Consider the following 12,987-nt stretch of genomic DNA (forward strand, 5'->3'; position numbering starts at 1 on the left):
TAAATATTTTAAAATTGAAATTAAACCTAAATTACAATAACCAAGATAATAATTTTAATATTTTCATTAATAAAAAAGTTTTTAAATACCCATTTATAATTTTTTTTAAATGATATTATTTATTATTAATAATGGATGTAGATAGAAGAAAATAAAGAAGAGAAAAAGACAAGACATGCAAATAAAATAATAATAATTAAAAATAAGAAAGTAAGGAAAATAAAGGAGAGGGGAAAGACAAGGAGAGAATCCTATGATTGTCTTGTTTGTTGTGAAATGGTTGCATAATTTTGATAAAAATAATTAAATAATTAAAAAAAAAAGTAGGAAATTTTTTTTTTTTTACCAATTTTCTTTATTCCCACTTTGCCCTCAATTTTGGAACTTCACCCTTTTCCCCAACTTTCCCTCCAATATTTTTTTTTTCCTTTTTCTGAAAATAATTAATAATTTAATCAATTTTAAATCTAGATTTTCGTAAATAAATTGATTTAGATTTTCTATTAAATAAATCTAAATAATTCAAACTTTAGAAATGAAATTAATAACTCAATTAATGCTTGAATTTTTTTTTTAATAAATATTTATAAAATGAGATTTTGATATAATTCAGTGGCATGGAAAAGCAGCCAAATATTCTTTAATAAATCCACTTTTTCATTTAGTTTCAACAAATATTCTTTAATAATAATTAAAGAAAAAAAAAAAGAAGGAAAGCGACAAAGTAGAGAATAATAAAATACGTAATTAATCGTTAATAGTATTTAATTAAAACTTTAACCCTTAATCTTCTTCCCTAATTTAAGGCCAAGCTTGTCTTAATCTTATTATTTGTTAATTGTCTCTATCGTAGCTGTTGCTCCATTATTAGCTCATGGGTGGGCTAACTTAATTTAATTTTTACGTTTCCTCTAATTCAATAATTTTACCCAAGTAAAGAAAAATTAGGTTTTTTTTAACGGTTGAGGTGAGTTATATTTCTATCCATTAGAATTAAGTTTTGTTCAGTCATTTATATCAGTCTATTAAAATTATAATCAGTGTATCTATCTACACAATTTACATTTGAATTGACCTGTATTGACGTGTTTAATATAGTTATATCAGTCTATTGTTTTTGTGGCACTTGTTGACATGTTGTACGCCAAAACTCCTCTATATCAGTCTATTATTTTTGTGGCACTTGTTGACACGCTGTACTCAAAATTTCTCTATATCAGTCTATTGTTTTTGTGGCCCTTGTTGACACGCTGTACCCAAAATTCCTCTATATCGGTCTATTGTTTTTGTGGCATTTGTTGACACGCTGTACGTCAAAGTTCCTTTATATCAGTCTATTGTTTTTGTGGCACTTGTTGACAGGCTGTGCCCCAAAGTTCCTCTATATCAGTTTATTATTTTTGTGGGACTTGTTGACAGGCTCTACGCTAAAGTTCCACAATTTTCTCAACCATCAACCTTAAAAGGGTTTATCTTTTATTGTCTTTCCTAAAGATAGTTGAACCACCCTCTCTAAAGAGGGTGAGAATTGATGAGAAATCAAGTAGGAAGAGAAGGGGAACAAATGATGCAAAGATGGTTTACTTTGTAAGATTATTTTATCATATTTATAATAGTCCTAGCCCATCGAAAGACGGATGACAATATATAACAGGGCAAAGTAGACAATATCAGTTATTGGTGGGTTTGGATTGTTAGAAATAGTATCAGATTTAGGCACCAAGTAGTGTGTCAGTGAGAACACTAGGTCTCGATTCTGAAATCTCACATTGGCCAGAGAGTAAAATGAAGCATTCCTTATAGGAGTGTGGAAACCCTCTCCACATTACACGCGTTTTAGAACCGTGAGGTTGAAGACGATACATAATGAACCAAAACAAATAATTTCTGCTAACAGTGGTCTCGATCTATTAGAATATCGTAGTAAAAAAAAAATGAATATGTAAGAACCGTTCTTTTAATTTAATATAAATATTTTTTAAAAAAATCTATATTGTAATTAATCATAGTTGAAAAGAATCGCATACTTTTCCCCTACTACACAAAGAAAAAAAAGATAAATTAACTAAAAAATAATAATTGAATACATTATCCACGTGGAAATATAGTAAAAATCTCTATAATTTTGTTAAATTAAACCTAATTAAATGGATTTAATGTTTATTACTATTTCAAAGATTAAATGATTAATTTTAATTAAATATATTTTAAATCAGAAGCTTGTAATATAATACTTATTATTATTTTGATCATAGTGAAGTTTTAAGAAAATAAATAATAATAATAAAAATAAAAATAAAAATAAAGAAAAGCTGATTCGGATAGAGATGCGTTTGGTTTACGCTCTCTCCATCTCGGAGTTGGTTCTATCTTGGCAGGAGTTATCCGAATAACCCTCACCACGTCATTACACCGCAATTATTATTATTATTATTATTTATAATAAATGAAGAAAATATAGAGCAACGGCGGAGACAAGGCTTATTATTTACATCATTAAAAATGGTTTGTTTCAAAACGCTGTCGTTTGTCCTTGTCTTGTCGGAATCACCACAACTCAACCTCGTCTCCACGGTCGTTGGAAAACCATCCCTCTCTTTTTTTATTATAATAATAATAATTAGTTTATTGTAATTTAAAAACTTTTTTTAATAGCCCGACATCGTCGTTGATTAACAAATTTATTAAACAATTTAGTGACTTATAAGATATTTTAAAAATTAAAAAAATGTGACATCCAAATAAAAGAGAGCTACATAAATTAATTACGACCGTATTGGAATGAGAGTGACATATAACTAAAATAATTTAAAAGAATAAGAAATTTTTTAAAAAATATAAAAAATAAAATCATTTGAAAAAAAATATGAGATAGAGCCAAGAAGAAATTCCGAAGGCGGTACTGAATTTGGGTGGGGGAGAATGTGGGGCCACTGAATTACCAAAAAGGGCATTAGGCTTTAACTGAAGAAGGAGCAACTGAGTTAGGTAGGAGGGACAAGGTAGTAAATTCAAGGGTTTTTGTCTGTTGGTGTAAGGGCATTTTAGACTATTCATCTGTTATGCTGCCCAAAAGATAAGGATCCTATCCCTGGGTTTGCAGGATAGACCAGAACCAACGGACACTTATATTAAATCGTTTATTATTTTAATAAGTAATAAATGTTTTTTTTTATTTTATAATAGTACATTTTCATTTTAAATTGAAATCATAGTAGATAATATTATATTGTAAAAGTCCGTATAAAATTTTGATAACACTACATATTTTAAGGGAGAAAAAATATTTAATCTTTATTATAACCTAACTCAATAAATATTTTTAATGTAATTCTAATGTTGGGCTTAATGCAGTAGGCCCAGCCCATTATAGTAAGCCCAGCCCAATAACTCTTTTGGGTCCATTCAGAAATTTGGGCCAGACTATTTATAAGATTGATATATTTATTTAATTAATTATTATCCTTGTTAATAATCCATACACTTGGGTAAATATGTCATATTTAGAAAATAAAATGTAAATAAGTTATGTATTATTTCAATAATTATTTATTGTTTTGAACTTTTAATTAAAAAAAAAAACAATTAAAACAAAAATCATTTGTACCAACTGACAATTTCGAGTTGGGGCTAGTGATCTGATGGACATGAATAAATTTCACCACTCAAATCTCTATTAGTATCAGCAAGTTGTTTTTTTAATTATTTAAAAAATCATATTTATTTACTATCTTATATTAATAATTAAAATTTTAAATAAGTATAAAGTACGAGGACACTTTCCTCTCTTATATGAAATTAATTTGAAAGTAAAATTTAGAAATGATTTTTAAATAAATATATTTATATTAAGCCAGACGAGACAGAAAATTTATCACCTATAAGTTCTAGTCTCTATTCTTATAATTTTGCACGTAGATGTGAAAATCTCCGCTCCCGGTAGGGGCTAGGTCCCCATGAAGCCCCGACCATAGGTGAAGGGAATAATAAGAATGGAAAAGGGTTAAAAATCGAATAAAAATACACCAAAACAATTGTTCCTTCATTTCCTCCTCGAACCGTAAATCCACAGCAACTGAAATAGCACATCCACTGGGTTTGTGTTTCGCCTCCAAAAAGGCCCAAAACCATTCATTCATTCGTTCGTTCATTCAATTTCAATTCATTTCAATTCAATTCTTAGATGCTCCCCACCACAGATCATCGCCTAAATTTAACCTCCAAATGATATCAATCCGCACTCTCCTCGCTTTATGAACAATCTTAATGCTATGGGGAAGCGCAAGCCAGGCTCTGATCAGACCCACCACGATCGTCCTCATCATCTCTCCGGTATGTGCTTTCTTTCTCTCATCACTATCGTGCCCTGCTTCTGTTTGTAGAAATGCCTCAAAGGGATGATTCCTTTGCGTCGATACAGAGTATTTGTTCACTGGGGTGTGGGTACAGACCATGAATCGTCTTTGTTTTAGCTTGAAATTAACGTGCTGCCATCGGATGATATGGGTTTCGTATGTAATTGCCATTTTTGGAAGTTCATTTGGGGTCTATGAGAATTCTGTTCAAGAATGAAATTTAGAGAGTTGGGGATTGCTTTTAGAAGATATTGGGGTTGGTATGAGCCTTTAAGGACGCATTCTGATTCAGAGATGTGGTTTGTGGACTCATCTCAGTCAATTGGCTACTTCAATTACCTTATGGAATTAGCTTTGGTTGCATGCATTTGGGTTCTCTTTCTTTTGATTAAATGAAGATTGAGATGTGTTATTCTTAGATATCAAGGTGAAGTTGTGTCGATTTTACGCTTTAGAACTCATGATTGAGTTAATGTAACGGCCCAAGTCCACCTCTAACCGATATTGTCTGCATTGGGATTCCCCTCAAGGTTTTTAAAACCTCTATGCTAGGGAGAGGTTTCCACGTCCTTATAAAGAGCTCTTTGTTCTTCTCTCCAACCTTTGTGGGATCTCACAATTCACCTCCTTTCGGCGCCCAACGTCCTTGCTGGTGCACCGCTCGCGTCCACCCCCTTCAAGGCTCAGCCTCTTTGCTAGCACATCGCCTGATGTCTGGCTTGTAACCGTCCAAGTCCATAGCTAGCAGATATTGTCCTCATTGAGTTTTCCCTTCCGAGCTTCCTCTTAAGGTTTTTAAAACGTGTATGTTAGAGAGAGGTTTCCACACCCTTAAAAAGAGCGCTTTGTTCCCCTCTCCAACCGATGTGGGATCTCACAATCTACCCCCTTCGGGGCCCAACGTCCTTGCTGGCACACCGCCTCGTGTCCACCCCATTTCGGGGCTCAGCCTCCTCGTTGGCACATTGCCCGGTGTCTGGCTCTAATACCATTTGTAACGGCCCAAGTCCACTACTAGTAGATATTGTCTTTATTGGGCTTTTCCTTTCGGACTTCTCTTCAAGGTTTTTAAAACACGTCTCTTAGGGAGAGGTTTTCACACCCTTATAAAGAGCACTTTGTTCCCCTCTCCAACCATCGTGGGATCTCACAGTTAATCTTACGTTGTATGGAATTCTGATTTTCCTAGGTTTTAAATGATGAAATGAAACATGTTTGGTACGTATGTTGCAGGTATAGTGCCATTTTCCAATCAAATGGATGTGCGGTCAGAAGAGGTTTGTACTCTTTTGTTTTCTTCAGTGAACAGCAAAAGAATACTTCAATCCTTTGCATTTCTAGGGAAAGCATTTAAGCTAAGTCTTTTCCTTTTACTGAACCACAATCTATTAAACTTATGTTGCATTAAACCAGCAGGATCGGAGTCTCGCCCGTCCAATATTCATGAAACGTTCACGTCATCAGTATAGTCATCAATATTGTCGACGAGGTTCAACCAGTGAAGCAAATGCATCCACCTCCCGCGAAAACCGAGTTCGAACCATACTCGAAAAACGTCCCGCTTTTAAATTTGCAGCTCACTGCAACTCAGAGTTTCCAGATCATATAGGTACCCTTTTTGAGTTTTGGGAATCAGAGTACTTTTCACAATGGCATAAATGTTATAAGATATTTGAAAATCCGTTCTTCGTGTATTACGTGGCGCTCTCTAATTAGACGAAAAGACCTGAAAACATAAACAGTTCTTCTGGTTAGCTGACAAGGCACCTTGTGTGATGTCCCACATTGGTTGGGGAGGAGAACAAACCACCATTTATAAGGGTGTGAAATCTCTCCCTAGCAGACGCCTTTTAAAACCTTGAGGGGAACCCAAAAGGGAAAGCCCAAAAAGGACAATATCGGCTAGCGGTGGAACTGGGTTTTTACACCTTGCTTTGAATTAGATATCATGTTCTTTGTGACATCAATATAATGGATATCAGTGGCCTTTGCTTCTTCTACATTGATGATGTTGTTCTCCTTTTACCTTGATTTCAGAGAGCAATGAGAGCACCTTCTTGAGGCCAGAAAGGATAAGGTACAATTCCTTAGGGAAGGATACAATTTCATCTCATGGAAGGAAAATAGTATGTGGGATTTGTCAAAAGCTGATGAGACGAAAGCTTTGCTTCCTCGGTAACACGCTGTCTTCCAGCGAACTTCCCATTGCTGCGGTTTTGGTATGTGGCCATGTCTATCATGCAGACTGTCTGGAGAACGGGTCAAACGTCGAAGATAGAAGCGATCCCGGTTGTCCATTGTGCATGGAACCGCCTGCAAAAGTCGACGATTCAACCGAGCAGGAATGAGTTGAGTTGTACATATGTTATCGCATAGCACCAACATAGGAAATAGACATAGTGATAATGAGTCGAAAAATGACGATTTGTTTTGCATAGATTGCTTCTTGGATAGAACTAGATCGATAACGACGTAAGCCCTTTCCGGATTATTGTAGCGGTAGAGGATTTTAGTTGAGACATCTTTTCTTCATGGATTATAGTCAGACTTCTTCACTAGTTAACAACTTTCCGAAGTAATGTGGCTTTGTTTGTTTTGGAAAATAAAGGATAAACAAAGAACGTTGGTTTTATCTAGATTTGGAATTTTAGATATTAAGAATAATTGAGTAATTTGAATATATTAAATGGATACTAAAAATATATTATATAAAATATCAAACGGCAATTGAACACCAAATGACCGCATAGCGCAGTGGATTAGCGCGTTTGACTTCGGATCAAAAGGTCGTGGGTTCGACTCCCACTGTGGTCGTTTGTCGGTTTTTTTCCGTATTTTAAAAAAAATCATCCAACTTAAACTTGTAATCCTATGGCTTATTCTCTTTCCCTATCCAAATAATAAGAAGTTTGGTTATTGTTTATTTCCATCATATCAAAAGAATGAAACAAAAAGTTGAATAGTTCTTTTACACAATTTCTTTAACTACTGTATGCTCAATCAACTGGTTACTATTTTAATTACACGACTTCAATTTATTTGATTCTAACGTGAAATTCTTACATCCAAATATCGACAGAGACGAGGAATTGATGAATGTTCATCCCCGAAACAAGTTTTCAATTTCTCCATCTGATTCTTCAATCCACCATTCAAGAACAGAACGCAATCTTGTCGCAGTTTCAGATCAAGGACTAGATCCCCACAAAACCTCGGCGATTATGGTGGCCGCTTCAGCATCAGAAACACAAGCTTTTCGAACTCTCCTCAAAATTTCAGGCTTAATGGCCCTCTTCTCCCTCTTCCTCAACCCCTCTCCAACCTCCAATTGCACTGCAAATTTTGCCACACAGCTTGCAAATGGATGGCTCTCCAAGAACCTCTTCTCTCTACTTTCTCTTCTTCCTTCCACTTCGCCGGCAGCTACCTCTCTACTCTCCTCCGCCGTGTGTTTCCCCAATCCGATCAAGTCGCCGCCCAATTCTGACCTCTGCAATTCCACAAGCCTGTCGATCAAGTCCTCTTCCAGCATAGTATCTACAGTCTCTTTGCGGCCGTAATAGCCTATTTCAATAATGCAATCCATGGCTAAAACCCTAATTTGCAGGTCATGGCAATTCAATAAGCTTATTATTTTTGGTATGTCGCCGTTTGACTCGATTTCCTCCACAAGCGGAGACCTAATCAGCCTGATTAAGGAACAGAGGACTTTTAATGAGTGAGAGGAAGCCATTTGAACTAGCGCGTGAATTGTCGGTCCCATCAATACTTGACCGACGAATACGTCTTTGTTGAAACGGACCATAGCCCCAATCGCGTACGCCGAATGCTCTCGGATCGTTTTCGATAAATTAGAGTCGCAAACGATCGATTCGAGGAATGAAAACACCTTAGATTTGAGCATGAGATCCTGTAGCTCGCGGTTGAATCCTTGAGCGAGTCGATTCTCGAACTGAACCAGTAGCTTAATCAATTCGTTCTCGTCGTCTGAAGGCTCTTTAAGACCTCGAACCAGACTCTCCAAGCTCTCGCGGTCAATCCAAGCTTGAATCTCCGCCTCGATTAAACCGGCGACTTGAGATACCGAATTCGTCGCGAAACGGCGGGTTAAGAACGACCTAAGGCCGTAACCTCTGCACTTCTGAAGCGTCTCCACCAAGGCTTTTAGGTTTCCAAGGTGCTGAGCAAGAATCAAGAGATTCGGATCACTGGAAAGAATTTTATCGGATTCAACCTCGAGCTCAAGCAGAGCTTTAATGGCGGGAGAATTGAACTTCCCGGAGCGAGGACTTGGATGTGCTTGCAACTCATGAGAAGCTTGTTTGAGCGCTTCGAGAACTCTAAGAACTCGCGGACTATCGTCCTTCTTCGGAGAATCATCCATGGCACTGCTCCTTCAAGAACGCGAATGAATCGATTCACAGCGAACGAAAGACGGAGCGAGTTCCAATTCTGGGCGCGGATTCTTCGAGAGAGAACGATCTCGCGCTCCCGCTCCTCTGCATACAAACAAACAAACAAACTACAATTAGAAAGCCAAGTAGTTGGACTTCCCTTTTTTCTTTTCGCTCGTAATATATATATTTTAAAGTTTATTCAAATAAAATAAACATATTAGCGCAGTCTTGCAAATAATCATTTTAAAGTAATACTTTAATTAATTAAGAATGTGGTCAATTTCAAATAAATAAAAGGCGTAATCAATATTGTCTAATTTGAATTATATAATAATAATAAAAAGATCATCTAATTTGATTTTTTTTAATAAAATGAAATCTATTTATGCATTGAAATTAAATTATAGGATTAACATTATTTCGTCAAAAAAAAAATTTAATATTTTTTATCAGTAATTGATATATTTTGAAGTTGGATACTCGAGTATAGAGATGTTCACGGGTGAAAAGAGGAGATGTTCATGATAATTTTTTAATATATATATATATCGTTAAAAAAATTAATGAATAATTTTAATTCTCTTTGTATAACTCTAATTTAAAAAAGGTAAAATATCTTCCATAAATCAACAAATATATTATAAGAAAAATATAATCGAAAACTTAACAGTTTAAAAATATATATTTATTTATCGACTAAGTGAATATATATATATATATATTAAAACTCAAAATTAAAGATATAATATTTAGATAATATATTAGTTATAAAATATATCTTAAATATTAAGATTTGATTTGTAGTATATTTTGTTAATCATAGATATTAGTTGGTAGTTTGTATCCTAAATGTTATGAATATCAACGAGAATACACACATTCAATTTCAATTCTATTTCTTATTCTTAACATATATGTTTGTATTATATATATACAAATATATTTATATATAAAAGTGAAGCGAGTAAGACGAGATAGATATGGGGCGGGATCGGGATCAAGGACGGGGAATGGAGATTCTCTACCTTACTCGGAGCATATTCCTACATGTTAAATTGACATCTCTGCCCGAATTCTTATATTATTACTAAAAGAAAATTACCTTTAGCACAATCTTTATTTAAAGAAAAATAATAATAATAATAATAATAAAAACCACAGGTTATATGGAAAATGGTGAACAAGTATTTTCTTTTAGATATTTTAGTACGCAGATTCGTTGCAATTGCAATGCAAGTTCGTTTGTTCTAGCAATGGCAATGACAAGATTGGTGAGAGTATGGCTACTCCATAACGTGCACGCCACGTGGCTTTAAAGTCAACATATCATTTTTTGTATAGCATACTAATTTGACCTAAATTAACTTCGATAAAAAAAAAATTAAATTAAATTAAATTAATATTATAAATTAGGTAATGTGTGAATACCTCAATCAGTAACATATTAATTAACAATTATGCCTATTGAAAAATATTTAATCTCTGATTTTTATTTTAACCTATAGATACCAAATTTGAATAATACATATATATATATATATTAATTTACTAATAAAATTTTCAGTTTAATAAAGGAAAATTTAGTCATATTAATAATTTATTGTACGGCTCCCGATGGTGACGTGGACTGTTTCTGTTTTTTAATGCACAAAAATTGGCCACGTGACGCATGGGCTGACATCAGCATATAAGGCTTGAACAAAATAATCATAATACACGTGGACTGGACCCATTTCTGCATGGGCTGGATAACTTGATTGAGCACGATACTCTCCACAATTGGACCATAGGTTAATTGTAATATGAATTCAACATCTAGGTTAACATTTTAATATTTTACTATATTTTTGTGATAATATCACATTATTTACTCGTTTTAAATTATTTCTGTGTTTTTTTTGACATGTTTTTATTATTTATATGTATTTTATACAAATTTATAAGAAATTGCCTAATATAAATTTTAAATAAAAAGATATTTGCGCTGTTGACTCACTCCAACGCGATGGCATATAAAATGTTTAGCACGTTGAACACAAATATTTGTGAAAAGCACTCGTAATTTTTATTAAAATCGATCAATAAAATATTACAAGATATTTGATAGAATATTATTATACTTTGCTAAATTTATTAAGATGAAAACTTCAGTACCCTAAAGGGTCGAACTAACTTTCAAATATAAAAATTTTTATAATGTTTTTTCACAAGTAATAGTTATCTTCGCTCGATTTTTTTAAAATAAATTTAAAAAACATGTAAATATAATTATTATTTACAAAAATAAAAACTATAATGTAATAATTTTATAAATAAGTAGAAAAAATAGAGGTGTTGGATAATAAAAGTCCCACATCCGCTAATTTAGGGAATGATCATGAACTTATAATCAAAGGGCCTTTTGAAGAAGCTCAAAACAAAACCACAAACACTTTTTACATCCAGTAAATGAAAATTTACTGAGGTTTTAGATTAAATCACCTATTAAAATTTAGTTTAAAATAATATTTTTCCTGATCCGATTTATTTACTAAGGTAAGCTGACAGAATATTCCCGCCAAGGGGAACGGGATAAGACGCTGTTCTAACATACGCCACATCAATCGTTGTTTCGCTGCTAATTTACGCCTAAGCGCTTTTCTAGTATTATAGTTTCACCTTCAACCCAACGATCCAGCCATTGGAGGATCTTATCTCTTCTTGTTGCGATCTAATCCGGTGACTTCACTGCACCTTCTTCCACTCTCTTCCTTGTAAATGTTCTGAGGTTATTTCCTCTCTCTCGCACACAACTGATCACGCTCGTCGTTCGCAGGAAAATGATTCAGATTCTTGTTATCTGTACTGCGTTGTCTTTGCGTACTATCTGATTTAAATTTTCTTTGTGATTGATTTCATTTGTTAACTACTGCTGGATTTCCTGCAAAGTGAAAATATGCTGTGAGTTTTTTGTTTCTATATTGGATTTTTGGATGTGAACGAAGAGTATGCTGCGGATGCTGCCATTTCGATGGGGAAATGTTACAGGTGTACGCGAAATGGAGCTAGGTTTGACTTGTGTTATTATGAGGATTTGGCATTCGTTATATGAACTTCATGATTATATGAATTTGTGCATTGCTTTGCGTGGTTGAGAATTTGGACTTTACTCGTCTATCTGTCGATGATTGCCTGGTTCTATTTTTTCCTTCTTGTTGACTGAGTTTGATTGTAAAACTCGTTTCCTATCTATGTTTAATGTAAAATTTGGATGTAGGCTTGATTTTAAAAGTTTCTGCTTTCGTTGTCATCAATCACTCTCATTGGGATCTCCCTTCTGTTTTCTTCTACGTTCTCTTTCAATCATATTTTAACTGTTGAAGTTCTAATCCATGACGAAAATTTTCTTTTTTGTCTTGATGCAGTTGATTGACTCACTAATCATGCTGGGAAATTCCAAGATGCAGTGCTTGTTTCTTCAACTTGTGTTTGCTTTGTGCATAGTTATTAGCTTTCTGAGCTTTGGGAATGCAGGGATCACCAGTACATTTATTCGATCAGAGTGGCCATCCACTGATATGCCTCTTGATAATGAAGTATTTGCTATTCCTAAAGGTTACAATGCCCCCCAACAGGTAAGTTTTTTTATATTTTCTGTACTAAATTTTATTTTATGTAATATAATGGTGGCCATTGACTTACTTAGTCCTTCCTTTTTCTAAAGTGTCTATGGCCGAATATGTTACCAGCATAACTAGAAATCAAGAATATTTGCATTCTCTCTCCTTTTACCCCCATTGCTTTAATACTTCTTTTCTGTGCAGCATGTTATTATGATCCTTTGCCATATTTCTGGGTGGCCCTTTCCGACGTTGATTATTTGGCTTTATGAGGTTTCTAGGGAAAATAAAAGGAGTTACAACTTTATTTAAACTTGTTATCATAATTTTCTTTTTCCCTGAAGTGAGGATTGGATGGTAAGGAATAAACAGTCTGAAAAATAGACTTGAGTTTGATTTGGAGCTACTCTGGTTTAGTAACTGCACACTTTATGGAGATATATTTACTTTTCCAGAATTGGAGTTGTGACTTTGTGTTGCCTAATGTGTTTCTACTATCCGGACAAATGTAACACGTTATCCTTCTTATTTTCTGTGTATTGTTTCTCGTGGAAGTGTTTTTTTATTAAAAAAAAAAAAAAAAAAAAAAAAAAAAAAAAAAAAAAAAAAAAAAAAAAAAAAAAAAAAAAAAAAAAA

General features: G+C 33.8%; 2 protein-coding genes and 1 non-coding gene across 4 annotated transcripts in view; all 3 read left to right on the forward strand.

The window, feature by feature from the left end:
• The first annotated feature begins 4,065 nt into the window (after positions 1–4,065).
• On the forward strand, positions 4,066–6,918 carry LOC111461650. 2 transcript variants are annotated; one of them, XM_023105251.1, is made up of 4 exons: positions 4,066–4,332; positions 5,589–5,632; positions 5,769–5,964; positions 6,393–6,918. In XM_023105251.1, exons 1-4 carry the CDS (start codon positions 4,254–4,256, stop codon positions 6,701–6,703), a joined length of 630 nt encoding a protein of 209 aa, XP_022961019.1. In that variant the 5' UTR covers positions 4,066–4,253; the 3' UTR covers positions 6,704–6,918. The 2 variants fall into 2 exon arrangements, with proteins under 2 accessions (XP_022961019.1, XP_022961020.1); XM_023105252.1 differs by having other exon boundaries at positions 5,772–5,964.
• A 177-nt stretch (positions 6,919–7,095) lies between these two features.
• Positions 7,096–7,169, forward strand: TRNAR-UCG. The gene has a single exon. It is a non-coding gene; the product is annotated as a tRNA-Arg (tRNA).
• Positions 7,170–11,384: 4,215 nt separating this feature from the next.
• LOC111461508 (bifunctional purple acid phosphatase 26-like) overlaps positions 11,385–12,987 on the forward strand; it is a 7,927-nt gene continuing 6,324 nt past the window's right edge. The window contains exons 1-2 of the mRNA XM_023105050.1: positions 11,385–11,519; positions 12,157–12,366. Coding sequence (XP_022960818.1) covers positions 12,175–12,366 — 192 coding nt within the window. The 5' untranslated portion in view covers positions 11,385–11,519; positions 12,157–12,174. The remainder of the gene's footprint in view (positions 11,520–12,156; positions 12,367–12,987) is intronic.

Source organism: Cucurbita moschata, unplaced genomic scaffold, assembly GCF_002738365.1.
Source record: "Cucurbita moschata cultivar Rifu unplaced genomic scaffold, Cmos_1.0 Cmo_Scf00025, whole genome shotgun sequence".
NCBI classification, from domain to species: Eukaryota; Viridiplantae; Streptophyta; class Magnoliopsida; order Cucurbitales; family Cucurbitaceae; genus Cucurbita; species Cucurbita moschata.